Source organism: Ursus americanus, chromosome 16 (genome assembly GCF_024610735.1).
Source record: "Ursus americanus isolate L20-20 chromosome 16, mUrsAme1.1.p, whole genome shotgun sequence".
NCBI lineage: Eukaryota > Metazoa > Chordata > Mammalia > Carnivora > Ursidae > Ursus > Ursus americanus.
Genome location: NC_142142.1, coordinates 58,134,310 through 58,150,886, shown reverse-complemented (window position 1 = coordinate 58,150,886; position 16,577 = coordinate 58,134,310). Strand labels below are relative to the sequence as shown.

The following is a 16,577-nucleotide window of genomic DNA, read 5'->3' as shown; positions in this document are numbered from 1 at the left end:
CTATCCCATTCCCCCACCGCCCTCCCCTCTGAGGCCCTCAGTTTGTTTCTCAGAGTCCATAGAAAGAGATCCTCTTCTTGTACATCCCTAACCCCCTTTCAGTTTCAGTCCTTCCTCCTACCATTACAGCAAGGTGTGCTATAAGAAAGGAGCCAGCCTGTTACTGTGGAACCTTTGTCTGTAATTTGGAGATGTCTGCCTGGTAGGTTTCTGTTTTTGTTCCCAAGAGTTTATAGCATATTGTGATATTCAGTTCAGCTTATTGGTACATGGGCCCTCCTTCATATCCAGCATCCAAAATAAGACATCTGTTTACTCAAAATTGCATAAATCTTATCAACTGTGTGGCAAGTCTTTGAGCTGTTTATAATCTCTATTTTTTATTGTTAAAATGGGATTATGGGATTTTTTTGAAACACTGTATTATGTTTGAGAGGTGGGGTGGTGGTTGTTGGGTTGATGATCAGTAGAGACTGGGATTGAGGAACAGGGGCAGAGTTCGATGCTAATGTAATGAAGGGGTCTGACAAGGTTGGGTCATAGACTACAAAGACTAGAGGGAAGCTAGCCTGTGTTTTGCCAATTCCTAGAGCCCACCATGGGGCCTAGCACATAGTTGCTCAGCAGATGTTTGAAAGAATTAATTAATAAATCAGTGTTTCCACATACACTATTTTTCTCCCTGTCTTCATATCCTTGTTGGAGTTGTTACAGATTTAGATATTGAAGATCAATTTTTTTATGTCATTCTCATGAAACTGCGGAATGGGGACTAGATCAGAGAACTTGCTTTGTTCTGAGTCCCTGGGAAGGATTTAGGTGAACTGGGGTTTTGTTTTTGGAAGGCAGGGGGTGTCTTCAGGGCCAAAAATCCTTGTAATCATTCTTTTACTCACTTCTATTGACCCAGTTTTCTTCCCCAAAAAAGAGTTTCCTGTACTACTGAAATAAGGTTAGATATCTCCTCCTGCTCTCTGTGACAGCTGGGAAATCAGTTCCTTACCAAAGTGATGCAGTTGCCTGAGAGTGGTTCAACCAGCTCATGTTTCCACCACTTCCTGAGTTGTGTTTCCAAATTTACAGATTTCCAAGATTGCCATAGAATGAAAATGATTTAAATACATAGTCACTGCTGATAAATTTCATACTTCATGGCATTTTCTTTTCTCGAAGCCAAGGACCTGTAGTTTGTGAGAAGGCAAAAGAAGTATAATAACATCTATAAAAGGGGTATTTTGTACCTTGAAATGTGATTTTTCTGTTTTCCTATCTCTTGTGAATTTGGTTTCTGTTATCGAATTTCATGCTCTTCTTACATTTAATCATTCGTAGCATGGTAGGACTAAAGATAAAATTTTGCCTTCTTTTTGTGTCGCATAAAATAGCTTTAGGTACCACTCTGTCCTCAAAAATGAAATAGGAAAATGAAGGATTTAAAGCATTTGAACTGCATAAAATTAAGGGGGGAAGAAGAATCTCAATTACTGAATCTAATATATTAGATATACTGAATCAATTATATTTGCCCTCTCAAGTCCTTTGTCTTCATGTCTTGTCATTTATAGCATCTACAGTTTATATATATATAAAGTTAGTTTTTCCTGCCTTAGCAAAGGAAAAAAATGTACTTTCTTCGTATATCCATTACCCAAATTTTGGATTACCACAAATTCTACTTCCTGTTTTTCTCCTTTATTTGAAGACTTATGTTTACTCCTTCCTCTTCTCAGATGGGGTGCTAACATAGCTTTTTAAAATAGGAAAGAAAAGTTGTCTCCTTTTCCTTGTGTTTCACTCAGTATTGAAAGTTCTGTTTACTTGCGTTGAAGCTCTGTGTCGTGTTCACTTCCTATTTTCAAGGTTTTAGATAGCCTTCATCCATCTGGGACTTGTAGTAGAAATCTTATGAGGAAAACTTAGCCCATTTGCATGCATATGTGAATTCTGATAGCCAGTTAAAATTTGAAATTTGTAATGTCCCTCATTGTCTTAATAAACTAACACTAGAATTCTGAAGCAGTGGAAAATTGTCAATATATTTTTTCTGCTAGGATTAAAACGGCTAGATGAAAAGGCCCAGAGTAGAGATTATGTTTACTTGTATAGACAGGGTTTTTCTGATTTGAACATATTGAGGTTATTCTTTGGAACTTTGAAGTGCCATTTTCAGATCATCTAATGTGTTGGGAGAAGGTCAGTTACTGAATAATTACAACAAAAATTTCGTGACTGTTAAATGTGGTTAATTATCTTTTTTTCCCTCTTCACAGAAGACTGGCAAAAACTAATTAGATAATGTCCCCAAAATGCTATCAGGAAAAAAAAATATGCTATCAGGATGAAAAGACCCATACGATAGCAGACCATTATTAATAATAAAAGGAAATGGAACATTTGTCTTAAACATATTGATAAGATAAAAACACTACGCATCCACAAAATAAGTATACTTTCTAATGGACTGGAGAGTGGGGAAGAGGTGTGCTGGAGTTGAGGGAGGGGAGAGGTGGTGGGGGGGTATGTTGCACTTGAGGGAGGAGAGAGATGTGCTGGAGTTGAGGGAGGAGAGTGGGGAGAGGTGGGTGGGAGGTGTACTGGAGTTGAGGGGGAGGACGCTGGCTCTGAGACTCGTTTTAGTCTCAGGTTCATCACTGAGTGGCTGTGTGATTTCAGACCAGTTACTTAATCCCTTTGGTTCAGGGTTTTTTGTTTTTTGTTTTTTTTTTGTTTTTCTTTCAATCTATAAAATGGGAAAAATAATACTTCTAAAGTTTTGTTAAATGGTTTTAAGAATATATGTAAAATGTCTAGCATACTGCTATTTCATTGAGAAATATTAGTAGGGAAATAAAAATCACAATAATGTGTTAATGGACACAAAGGTGTTTTTTTTTTTTTTTTTTTTTTTTTTTTTTTTTTTTTTACGTAAGTTCAGTTTCATTACTGCCTAGTCGTTTGGTGTTTTATACAGCTGTATCTCATGTAGGTGTAGTTTTAAAATTACTTTAAGCAGCTCGATGCTTGAAAGTCACTGTGACCTTTTAGAATAACAGAAAATACTACTCTGCTTAATTTTACCTTCCAAAACATAAAAACTTCCTTTTGTAGAAAATAGAACTAAAGTGTATATGTAAGAGAGTGGAGAGATTACAAATATTACAAATACAGATATGTAATATTGTATTACAAATATGTGCACCCACAAACTAAAGCCAGCTCTCAAACTGAGAGTGACTGTGATCAGTTGTTAATTCTTTTCTTTAATATTATTTGGCTGCTTCTATCTATTCTGTAGTCTGCTAATGCTCATAGAAAATCAGTAAATGATGGCAACTTTTATGAAAAATTTGGATGCAAATGTTAAGAAACTGCCATCCATGAACTCTTTTTCCTCCCTGAGGAAACGTTGAGAGTATTTTATTTTCGTGGCAGAAGAGCTCTCACAAGCCTATCGGAGAACCGGTTTGGGGATGGCATGTAATAGCAACTGTGTTAATTGGCTGCTTGTTAAAATAATACCAGGTATTATTTTCTTCTGTTATCAAAGTGTCATCTGTTAAAGTCTCCAAACCCTGACATTTTCATTTTTATTAGGTTGTATTGGAACAAAGCACTAGACTCTTCATGGGAAGACCCAGGTTAGAGAACAGTTCTGACATCTGGTCAGCTTTTCACAAAGAGCAGGTCACATTGAGAGTTCTTGTTTAGCCTTCCTTTTCCTCTGACCTTGGTCCTGGGACTTCCAATCTTTAGAATGTTCCTCTGTATGATTGCAAATTGTTTAAGTTTTACCTGCCCTTTTAATTTTATGTTTTATTTGGAAGTCAAAGGAATACCCATTTTCTCCGAAACTGGGTTAGAGAAAGAATAATAACAGAAAGGAATAATTTAACATTATGTATTATTTAGGGGTGTGACACATTCATAGTTGCTATGTGAATGTGAATTTTTGTTAGTTTCCCTTAGAATTTAGCTTTCCTACTGTGCAATCCCAAGCTCTAGAAACTGAATCTATAAGTTCTGTGGACCCCCCCATCTCTTTGCACTAATTATTATTTAATCCCTTTTGAGACTTTCAACATTTATGTTCGCAGTTTGTCATAAAGGAGTCTATAAACCTAGATGAGGTGGATGGTAGCAATTGGCCGTGTTTCTCAATGCTGGGAGCGGCAGAGCAGCCTCAGGTCTGCAGAGGACGCGTTAGACTTGGCATTTGAATCTGGAGAACGTCATGTACATGTACAACGTCATGGTGATGGGAGAGTGCCCGGGTTAGAAAACTTGTTAATTCTCATATTAATAAATGTTGTAATAGTGAGTCATGGTCATAAAAGGAAATTACTTGTTATTTACTCAACTTTTTACATTGACCTAGCAGTTCATTAAAATTTTTTATAAATATAAATTGTTGACTGTGAACTTTGGATCAAGTCTAGCCTATTTATTATTTCAACACTTTGTTTTTGAAGAGAAAAAGAGGTTTTTTTATTTAAAACAAAATTTTTGGGGAGCACCTGGGTGGCTCAGTCGGTGAAGCGTCTGCCTTCAGCTCAGGTCATGATCTTGGGGTCCTGGGATCGAGCTCCGCGTCTGGCTCACTGTTCAGCAGGGAGTCTGCTTCTCCCTCTCTCTGCCCCTCCCTTCCACTTGTGTGCACACTCTCTCTCTGTCTCTTTCTCTCTCTCAAGTAAATAAATCTTAAAAAAAAAATTCTTTTCAACTTTAGCTGGGTTATTTTGTTTTGAATTTTAATATTGTACACACTAATTTTTTTCTTATTTTAAAAATGTTCGTGTTGCATTTTCTGCCTATTTTATGATCATTGGAAAACTAATAGGGCAATTATAAAACAATTTAATAAAATAACATGTTTTGTAAGAATGATCTTCCATTGTTTTTTGTTTGAGAAAAAGTTGCTCCTTTTCTAAGAACAGATTTAATATCCTTTATAAATTTTCCTTTTAGAGAAAAAGGGATATAGTCACTAATGCATTTTTCCGTATTTATTCTAATAGCTGACATTGATTATGTACTAGTCATGTGTCAGACATTGTACCAAGCACTTATGCATAGTATTTTATATAATTCTTATACCAAGTTTATGAACTGCGTGTTCCTGTTATCTTCATGTTTCATTGACAAAATGATTTAGAAAATATAAATAAGTTGCCCCAAATTGCACAGCTATTAAGTGGTAGAACTGTGATCTGATTCCACATCCGTTTGACACATACTTAACGATTACGATTACTTATGCCGAGCTCACTGTGGGCACTCAGAAAATATTTATTGAAAAATGAATGTCAGGTGTCAGTTGTCTTTAAAAAAAAATGTCAAGAATGTGTAGTCTGATTTACACGTAATAAACAGAAGTTTATATGCTGCTAATTTCTCCCCTTTTTTGTAGGAGAAAAGACTGAAGGAAAGGGAAGCCAGAAGAGAAGCCAGTAAGAAACAAGCAAAGGTAAGGGATGATATTTTTTATGAGAAAAATGTTGTTAACATTGAATGGGATTTAAATACTCTGCTTTTCCAAATGCCTTTTATATTTCCTTATACACCATGATGTTCAAATTGGATATAAGTCCGTGTGTGCCTGTCATTTACTTTCTCCTACTCATTTCTTTCCTCTGTAATACAGGATGGAAAATACATAAGATAATTTGCTTATTGGCCATTGTCCTACTCCTGCCACCTTTTCCCATTCTGTTTTGTGCTTATTAAATATGGGAGATGGTTGGCTTTGTGGGCCAAGCTTGACAGGATTTTAAACTCTGCCATCCTTTGACTAGGCAGACAGCTGTGTGGACCCAACTTGATAATAGAGAACTCTGAAAGCACTGATTGCTTCAACTCCTGGGATCTAGAGGCAAGCACTCCATGTCATGTGCCTTCACTATTTGCTGTGAACAAAAATTTTCAGCAAGTATATATGCACAGTATCACTCATATATGTCCAGTTGAACACCATCCATATGCAGCTATAATTTTTATCTGGTGTGTTTGACACTGAGAAGGGCTCAGCTTCTACATTCTGAGGGCATTGAGTACAAATGATTTGCTAGAACCAGGACCCAGTAACGTATGTCATTTCTCATGCCGTGTCTCATTGTGCTATGCCTGACTAGCCATGATTTCTTCTTGGCAGTTAGCAAAGATCCGACTCCCTTGAGTAAGCCCATAATATTCTTTGTCATTTTTTCCATGCTGGCCATAGCACTTAGAGAGCAAGTCAGAGATGATAACTCATTTTATAGTTCTGAAGTGGGAAGCAATTACTCTGCAGTATAAGATGAAAAGACTGCTTATATTCAGTATTAAATATCACTCTGTCTTCAAAGGTGCTCGAAAACGAGAGCTGTAGTATGTGCGGCCTGACTGCGAAATCAGGTGGTGGGTTCTGCATGTGCTTTTAAAATGCAGACGTGCACTGTCACGGCATAGAAATTACATCTTAGGGGCTTTAGTGGGAAAAATTTAAGTTTAAGAAGAAAACTTTAAATCTAACAAAAGCATTTGATATTTATGAATATTGCATGCTCAGCATAAAACTAAACTTATTTTATTTCACTAAGAAGCTCTCTCACTTCTGCACATAAAATTATAAAATGAAAGATGTAGTCTGGAGCCAGAAGAAAACATGCTTACTGTATTTCCCTTGTGCATATTCATGCATATTTGTGCATATTACTAAAACGGTTTGTGTTATTCTTTTTGACATTGTAACGTTCACGTGTGTGGTGGTTTAAGTCATAAATTGTTCTCACCCGTGGGGCTGCCTCTTGTGCCCCTTCGTTCATCTTTCTATAAAATGGCGTATGTGTGTATTTGGTTTTGATGCTGTGCCAGCTGGGACATAAACAAGAAAACTGGCAATGGCCGTCAGTTCGGTTTCCCACTGGGGCAGATCTCAGGTGAGCTCCTCAAGCCAGGCCCACCCTTCCATTCCCCACCCCCTGAAATGTCTGTCATCTATTTGTTCCTGACATCTGGGCATTAGGACACCTCATTCTGTCCAACCTCTAAGGCTTGTACTGGAAACCCACAGAAGAGGTTCTGCAGCTGCCATGGCTTTGCCACTAGGCCAGGAGCCCTCAGTAGACAGAGGCTGTGCTTTAGTAATGCTCACAATGGCACTGATCGCTCACAGGGGGCAGCCCTCTTGTAAGAATGATCTTAGCAGGGGGATGAGTGGCCGGGTTGTAGCCAGGACTCAGATATTCCACGAGACACCAAGGACTGGCAGCAGGGACAGATTCAGGCTGACTGTTGGAGCCCTGAGGAATTAGCTTGGCTCAACCTTTTTGCAGCCCACTTCTTTTCAAATGGAAGTGGTGGGATGAAGACTCCCATGGCTTGTCAGGTGCCCCTTTGGAGACCCAGAAGATATCGATAGCGACTCTGTAAAAAGGGGTGATGGCCCTGTGTTCTGTGATGTCTAAGAAGAAATACAGGGTGTGAATTATGAGGTGTCCTTATTGTCTTTGTACATGTGCTTTAAATGATGGATAATTTGGTTTTAAAGTAAACTTTATCCTCTCTTTAATATATTTCCACATAATCATTGTGTGATTTGTGGCTGTGCCTTCTGAGGTGCTTTGGTCAGCTTCAGGCTAGAGCATCTTTTAATTACTGAACATACAAGATAGCCAAAAGATGCTTTAGTGGTGAAAGGAGGTGGTCTTTGTAGACCTACTGTACCAGGATGTGTCGTCTTTCCCATTTAGAGATCTGTAGAGAATCAGTGCACAGCAGCTGACAGTGTGAGGAAGGGAGACTCCCATGGCGCTTTTGACCTTGTTTTGTGCTTCATTCGGCCAATATCATGTTATATGAGGAGGAACGTAGAAGACAGAGTATTATTTTCAATTGGAAAAAATAGTGTTCGAATGAAAGTTAATGGATTTGTCTTTATTTCCCCCCAAAAGTGAAGGCTTAATGATAATGTGAGGTTTCAGTTTTATAAATGATGGTTGGTGGTTATCTCTTCCGACATAGAAAGTATTCCTAAGAAACATTGCTTTGAAGATGGAAGTGAAATGAAGTTGGAATGGACCTCTCGGGAATCTGATGCTACTCTTTGTTAAAGATAGGTCTGAGATTCACATAGAAAATGTGACGTGCAGTGCAAGAGGGGGAGGGAAGCATGAAGTTGAAACCTTTGAAGTTTTCTGGGTGCCCAGGGCTTAGTGATCCGGAAGATAGAAGTCTTTGGAGTATCAAAACTTTGTTTAGCAGAGAAATATTTGAACTGCAAAATGGACTTTTTACTTTACCAGGATGTTGTGTGCTCTTATAACTTAGAAATTTTAAACTGAGATGTGAAAAAGACAGTTGTAGCAATGATCAATAGATCTCATTGCTCTTTAGGCTCAGGGAGGTGACATAATCCTGGAAACATAGCTTCACCTAGTCCTTCAGCTCGATTTCCTCATATCACTTTGATGGTCACAAGTGCTCGTACCAACTTCTAATGTCTGGAATGATTTTGCAGAAATGTAAAGAAAGGAACAACAGTGCTGAAACTTGAGGAAATAGATCCCCAGAAATATCTCTGTGCTATGCTGCTTTTGAACAGGAAGTAGAAAGTTTGGTAAAAGTGAACACTGAGTGTGGAGGAATAAAGAGTAGGGAGCAGCTCAGAGGCAATTAAACACTGGGAAGTTACGTGTTGCCTGATTATATTACAGATGCTTATAGTTATTTTTTAGGTGTGGGGAAAATTATATCAAAATAACTAAAATAATGTCCTTTGTTTTGAGGTTGAAGTTTATAGTCGTAAACTTTAGCTTTATTTTCTCTGATTTTTATTGCCTTACTTAAGAAGGCCATAAAGTGACCTGGAATACTTTATTTATTTGCTTAACAAATAGTAGACTTAGGAAACAATGTTTTGGATACCTGAGGTGGTATCAATTAGTTCTTTGAGGTATAAGATCCAAAGAAGTAGGAGTTGTGTAACTTTAGAATGTGAGTAGGCCTGAGAGATGGTCTGGACTGGTTTCCTCATCTACTGGTCTGTCATATCTTTCTCTCTGGCCTCTAATAGTTTTACACAGCTAAGCTGTATTTATTCATTCTGAGAGGACCTTCTTTTTTTTTTTTTGGCTTTGGAATATCCTTTTATTTATGAAATAATGATGATTTTTAAAAAATCATCATTACTCGACAAAGTAAAAACCCTCTGTCAATCTTTTGAAATCTTTTTTGAAATTTTCCTGGTTCATGACATTTAAGAGTGTGGCCTCCAGTGATCTACTCCAGTAGTTTGGGTTGTTAACAGTACACTGAGTGCTTATAGGTGTTCTGTGGAGGTATTTGGGGTAGGACCCTGGGCTCCCATTCTGACTTCAATCAGAGCAGCTCCATTTTTTCCTTCATGTATACTTAGCTTCCAGGGGAGTTTGTGTTTGAAGTAATGGCTCTGCTTAAATACATGCATACTTAATATCAAATACATGAAATCTAGGAGCAAATAAATGACTCACCCCCGGTCACTGGCTTCCTCGGGCACAAGTGGTAAGTGTACTTGGGCTCTCTGCATCCTCATTCCCTGTTACTGCTCCATGCTCCTTTGATATGTTACTTTTTACCCCTTTTATTTTATGTGATTTTTCTTTAAAACGAACTTAACTTACGTACGTGTGCTAGCAGCTGTTCATAAAATATGGTTAATAGCAAATCTGTGAAGAGAGAACTGTGAGCTGACACTAGGAAGTGGGCTGTCTCCATGTTGCTGGGTGACCCCTGACGTGTTGTTTCCTCCTCTGGCTTCTTCTCACCATGTGTAAAATGAAGGGAGTATATGACATAGTCACTTGCAATCATATTTACATTTTTGTATTCCCATATAATCTTGATCTGAGCCGAGATATGTAACAAAAATGTATGCATTGTACTCAGTGCAGTTCCTAATATGGGTCCTCAGCCTTTCTCAACATTCGTGGAGAACTCCTTTGTTTTCTCTCACGTCTTACTGCAGTCTTCTCTGCTGAAGGATTATCTTTTCTTACAGAGCTACAGATAGACTTTAATAAATGTTGGTAATGGTCATTCCGAGGTCTTAAGCCTTTGCATTTATTCCTTTTTGGCAGTATTTTATTGATTGACATCAAATTAAAATTTTTCATTTTGGGGGGGAAATTTCTCCTCATTCCATGTATTTCATATAGCCCTTGCTTCCATGTATTTCATATAATCCTTGCACCCCCTCCCCATTTTTCTCCTTTTCTGGCATTTCATAGTTTTGAAATTTTACTGGTCTCTTTCTTTGTTTTTAGTATGGTTAGGATTTCAAGGGCTCTAGAGGGTCAGTTAATTTTGAGCCAAACAACTTTTGATAAAATTAAAAACAAGATAATGGAAATGTAAGTTTGTTTATAGTCCCAGTTCCCAGAGAAAGCAAAGGTCCTCCCTGAAAGTAAATTGCTCTCACATTTGAAGGGACTGAACCCTTCTAGGCTGCCCTTTGCTGCCCTGATACAATCACTTATTTAATGGTGACCTAAATGAGTCATTCTCTTTCTCTGAGCAAACTGCTCAAATAATACCTTGTTTTAGTGCTATAATAAGACCCATTATGCTGTCCTTCTACTTTTTAAATAGACAACAGAATCTTTTAGATGACATGCTTTTTTCCCTTTAATATCTATCTAAGTGAGCAATGAAAACCCAAATAGGTTTAGCTTTTATTGTGATTCTAGTGTTGGTTGGGTTTGCGTGGATATTAATGTAACGTCTCTTTTCTTTTCTTTTCTTTTTTCCTTTCCTTTCCTTTCCTTTCCTTTCCTTTCTTTTTTTTTTCTCTTCTCTTCTCTTCTCTTCTCTTCTCTTCTCTTCTCTTCTCTTCTCTTCTCTTCTCTTCTTCCTCTCCTCTCCTCTCCTCTCCTCTCCTCTCCTCTCCTCTCCTCTCCTCTCCTCTCCTCTCCTCTCCTCTCCTCTCCTCTCCTTTTCCTTCCCTCTCTTCCTTCCCTGCCCTTCCCTTCCTTCCCCTTCTCTTTCTTTCTTGATAATGAAGAAGGGGATTGCTAAATTTGAACTTTTAACTGTTCGGGATCATTTAAGAGAAGCTTTCAGTCTTCCATTGTCAGAGAATTGTCCTCCAGTCATGAAGATTTAAAGTTAATTCTGGAAGAAAGAACAGTTCTGGTTATAATACCTTCCACATGGTGAATACATGCTGTTCTTTTAAGACTCAGCTTATAGGTCTTTCCTTTTATAAACACTTTTCTGACCACCTCAGATAAAATGGACCTCTGCTTTTCTAACTCCCACTTCGGTGTCCTATATGCAGCTTCTGATGGTTTATGGCACTTTACTTGGATGTGTGTCTGTCTTTCCTGCTCAGCTCTAAGTCTTGTTCTTGGTGTCCTCCTCACAGTGCTTGTTTCATGATAAGCACTTGATAAATGTTTGAATGAATGACTTGAGTGGGTGAAGGAATGGCCTAATGGGATACAGGGCGCAGACTTAAAAATTCTTTTAAAATCTTGTTTATTGGTGTAAAATATACATAAGATTCACTATTTTAGCCATCTTTAGGTGTACTGTTTGGCATTGATTACATTCACATTGCTGTGCAACCATCACCCCTACCCATTTCCAGAACCTTCTCATCTGGGACGAAAATCTGAACCCATGAAAAACTCACTCTCCATTCCTGCCTCCCCACTCTCAGCCCAGAATACAGACCTTTAAAGAGAAGACGCTTATATTCCAAATCACTACTTTTCAAATGAGAAAGTGAAGAGTTTTTATGAAGAGGTGATTCTTCCAAGATCTTACAGTTAAATAACTGGCTAACCTCCAGGTCTCTGGGTGCTTATGTATGTGTTTTCATTCTGACTTAAACTCCCTTCCCTCCAATATAACAATATAAGAAATACCAAAGAGCACTGCGTGTAGTTTAGAATTTTATTACATTTATTTAAGGTGTTATGTATAAAAATATAACAGAAGCAAGTTATCAGTACTATCAGTCACAGTCTCAACACTTATTAAATACTATAAGCCAAGTAATACTGAAAGTTTCAATAACATCAATGTTAAATTTATCAAAAAGATGTTTGTAAAGAATTTCCCCCCCCCCTTTTTTTCCTGTAGAATACATAGGAATTGTAATAGGAACATGAGTTTGGGTACAATTTTTATGGACATTGTAAAACATAACAGTAATCAGTAGCCGCTGTCATTCATTGATTGCGTGCTGTGTTACAAATACTGTGATTAAAGGCTTTACGTGCGTTATTGCTTTAATCCTCACAAATAGCACTGTGAGTTAACTGGTGGTATTATCTTCATTTTATAAATGAGGAAGCTGAGGCTTAGGGAATTTATGCAACTTTCTGAAGATCACATAGCTAGGATATAGCAGAGCCTAGACCCATGTCTGCTTTACATGACTTCAAAGCCTTGACACTTAAGCATGGGGCCGTGCTGTCACCTCATTTCCAAGGCAATAAAGAGCATAAAGAATATGAGGAACTTAAAAGCTAAAGCAGACATTGAAAGTAAACAGATTTTTCTCCTGAAGTCGCTCTTTTTATCTACGCTTAGTTCCATCTTATAGTAGGTACTAAGAAACAGAACAGTTAGTTATATAACCATTGACTGGTATAGGGTTAGGGTTAGGATTTCCTGTTAGTTTCTCTATATCACCATAATCCCAGTAACAATGTCTTTTCTTATGAATGAACCATTATGAAATAAATTACCATTATTTTCAACCATGGAGGTCAGTTGAACATGCCACATTCTCCTTTACTTCTTTTATATAAGCTTTTCTCTCCCTGAACTGTCCTCTCCTTTGTTGCTTTTTTCTTCCTAGCACTGTTTCCCTTTTGAAGCCTGTCCTGCCCCCTTCAGGCAGATTTAGGCATTTCTTTCTGCTCTACTATACTTTTTGTACATTATTTTGCCTTGATTCTTAGTGATTTTTGTCTTTCTCATTGCTAACCTGTAAACTCTTTGAGATCAGCACCTGAGTTTTTTCGTAGTAGCTGGCACATGGTAAATCCTTATAAATTTGTATTGAATCAAGGAAATGCAGGTGTATTCATTCTTAAAGTTAGCATTTACCTGTTAATGCTGTCAGTCACAGGCTCCTTAAAGCCCAGGGGCTGGACCCATAGAATGCAGTGGAGTTGCACCATACCCATTTAAATTTGTGCCAGACTGGATGCACCCATTGGCGCCCAGGGCTCTTCAGATTGCTGCTCCTTTCCTCCCCCATCTTGTTGATTTATCACCACCTCAAACAAATCCATTAACCTATACTAAGGTTATAGATCTTAATATTAAAACAGAACGTAATGAATTGTAGGTGGTCAGCATCTCTTTATTAATATTTGACCAATATTCTGTTTGCTAGAATTTAATAATCTTAAAGGTTGAAATGTTCTGATACGTACCTATGGTTTTCCTTTTCTTCCCTTCTTTTATCTAATTTAGAATATACAAAGCTCCTGTATCTTACTGGTGATAGAAGGGGTAGTCTGTAGCAGTTTGATCCTGACTTTCACTTTCCTTGCTGACTTTGGAGCCTTAACTTCATAGAAGTTGTAACTTCACTCTGTCACCTAGTAACCTTGCTCATAAATATTTGTTGATCGACCAAAACAGGGGATTCTGTTAAAACTTCTCTGTTGGCAGTGTCATGATGAATATTGTATTTGGTGGTCTTGAACATGGTTTGCCTGAATAATTACAACCTAATTCAAATGTGGTTAGACCATGAGAAAGCTAGGACTCATATCCAGGTCTCTCTCTACCTCCTAATTTATAACCACTGAGAGCTGAGCAGCGGGTGCTAAAATTAAGGGTGATTGTAAACCTGTACTTTGCAGGTTGTGAGCCCTGAGAACAAGATGGAATTTTTCAGAAAACAAGTCAGGCTTTGTTGCTTTTAAACTTGCAATGCAAGACCAGGTTAATTTGAGACAAAAATTTTTGAGACAGAATTTTAATGACTGATTCAGGTGTTTCGTCTAATACTTCTTAAAGAATGTTGTTTTTTTTTATAATTCATGCAAAATAAAATGTTATAACCAGATAACATTTTAGGAAAAATAGTCTCAAAACACATTTGAATAAGATGCCTAAAAAAGCACTCATGTGCTCATGCTCTCTCTCACTTTCTTATACATATATGTGTGTATATATATATGCGTGGGTATATATATTTGTGGGTTGTAGGTACATACTTATATGCATATGTATTACCCCTTTCTAGATATTACTAATAATTGTATTGTTTAATGCTCCAAAGGACTCTGCTAATTTGGGGGGGGGTCATTTTAGGTTCATTACAATACATTAGGACTCTGACTTCAGATTGGACCAAAACAGAATAAGTCAGTCCCCATGATGCCCTTTATCCTCAGTTGTGCTTTATTTTGCTTAATCTCCAATTAGAGATAATTTGACATTTATATGCTTGAGTTGGTGGTTTGTAGATATATCTTCTCTAACAGAACAAATTAACTGTCTGAATCATTGTGGTCAATTGGTAATTGTGTGGTCATTAGCACATACCCTACTTTGTAGAAACTGTTGTGAGCATGTGTATGTGTGTGTGCCATCATGATTATGGAGGCTGATTCTTAGAATCATCAACCCGTATTTTTATATGTATTACCATTCACTAATGATGTGCATGATAACTTTGGCTGTAAAGCTGTTCATGTCTTTTGGGAGATTATACCGTCGTAATTTCTTACAGTATACAAAAATCCCAAATTACTGGGGAATAAGTAATTTATTCCTTTCCTCCTTTCTCGTTAAGGTTTTGCTTCACAACTCTGAATCCTTTCGTTTATACTAGGAAATAGAGAATTACCATAAATCTCGATTTTAATGTTTCTCAGAGTGTGGTACAAGAATCTGTGTGGGTTCTCCATGTTATTGCTAGAGATTTTTTCAAATTCTCATAAATACCCAACATTGGCTATCCTAAGACTGAATTATTTGTATCATATATATATATATCAATATCATATAAATATATATATCATATATATGATATATAAATAAATTAATTAATAATTATTTAAAAGTATGTAAAGGCTCTTAAGATGATCAAAAATATGACTTTATATTGCTAAATTCATAGTACCTTCTTGTCTTTTCTTAAATGACACATCAAATGTAGAATTGTCACCTTGTACCTAGTTTCGTGTTCAGTGTCCTCTTCTATCAGAAGAGATGGAGATAAACAGAATGGTGTGTATACAGCATCAGCCATACTTGTAGCACTTCGTCAGAATTTAAGACCATCAGTGGCAGGGAGAACAGGGAGGAGGAAGAGCATGCCAGTATTTCTTAACAGGAAGGCTGTCCTCAGTCTTTTAAATGAAGAAGTTGGGAAAAGGGAATAATAGAAACAAAAAAGAAATGGAGTACAGGAAAAAGAAAATGGGGATACGTTTTATGCTCAGTCCAGAAGACCGTTCCTGATTTTGAGAGAATGGGTGAGAGAATGAAGCTGATTCCTAATTTTCAAATATTTCTGCTATCCACTAGTGCTGTGTGAAATACTTTTTTTGTGAATAAGGAAAGCTCTTTTGGGGGGTGAACTTTAACTTGCCGTGGTGTTGTGAGCGACCTATAGAGCTGCCAAGCTTTCCTGCCCCTTCTCGAAGCCATAAGACTTGTGTTGGAGAGGACCGTAAGCCAGTGTTCGAAAGAGGAAAGTGGCTAGAAGAATTTGTTCCTGGAGATAAGCACATATACTGAAAATAGCATTGAGGACTTGTTTTTCTCACTGACACCTTTTTTTTTTCTCAGTCCTTTAATGAATTCTATATGAAATGCTTTGTGACCGTGAAGCTCTAATTAGCTAATCTTATTATTGTTATTCTTGCAGTTATTGTTACCAGCAACATTAATTCCTGTTTGCCATGGTTTCTTTCTTTGGGTAAAGTTGTAGCCAGGTGTCTGCAGTGTTTTGTGCTGGAATACCTTTCCCCTTGCATAGTAGCTCTTTATTATTCGTATATATTACAAGATCCAAAGGTTTCTTGACTTGAAGAGAACTCTAGAATTTTTTGTTTATAGACTGTGTTGTAGATTGTCGACACCATCACAGTGTTTCACCCTTTTCCAAATAAGTGGAAGCATTACTGTCATCTGACGGTGGCAAAAGCTTTACTACAGAGAAGCCAGTTAAGTGACTTGGTTAAGGTCAGACACCTAATTTAGAAGGTTAAACAAAGCCTCTGGTTTCCGTCTCAGGACCTGAAAGGCAGAGGTCTTCTGGTACTTTTGAAGGGTTGATCTGTTTTCTGTCCTTCAGATTGTACGTTAATAAATCTCAGCCTGATTGCCTTGAGCATTATCTGCAATGTTCAGGAGAGAGTGGTATTAAATTATGAGACCTGGAACTTAACTGTTTCTTGTCCTAAATCACTGTACATTTAGGTGCAAAATCACAATATTCCCCTAAGCTTTACTTTTCCTGATGAACAGCACAACTCCTTGGGAGAGATGTTTGGCAGTGTCTGCAAAGCTGGATGTATGCCTACCCAGGGCCCCACACTTTCCTTCTTAGGTATAAACCCAAGAGGGATGCAGAGATGTCT

The 16,577-nt window shown here is 37.5% G+C and overlaps 1 protein-coding gene across 1 annotated transcript in view; it reads left to right on the top strand.

Annotated features, from left to right (window-relative positions):
* Window positions 1–16,577, top strand: part of DDX10 (DEAD-box helicase 10) — a 255,608-nt gene that overhangs the window by 149,467 nt on the left and 89,564 nt on the right. The window contains exon 16 of the mRNA XM_045797727.2: window positions 5,408–5,464. Coding sequence (XP_045653683.2) covers window positions 5,408–5,464 — 57 coding nt within the window. The remainder of the gene's footprint in view (window positions 1–5,407; window positions 5,465–16,577) is intronic.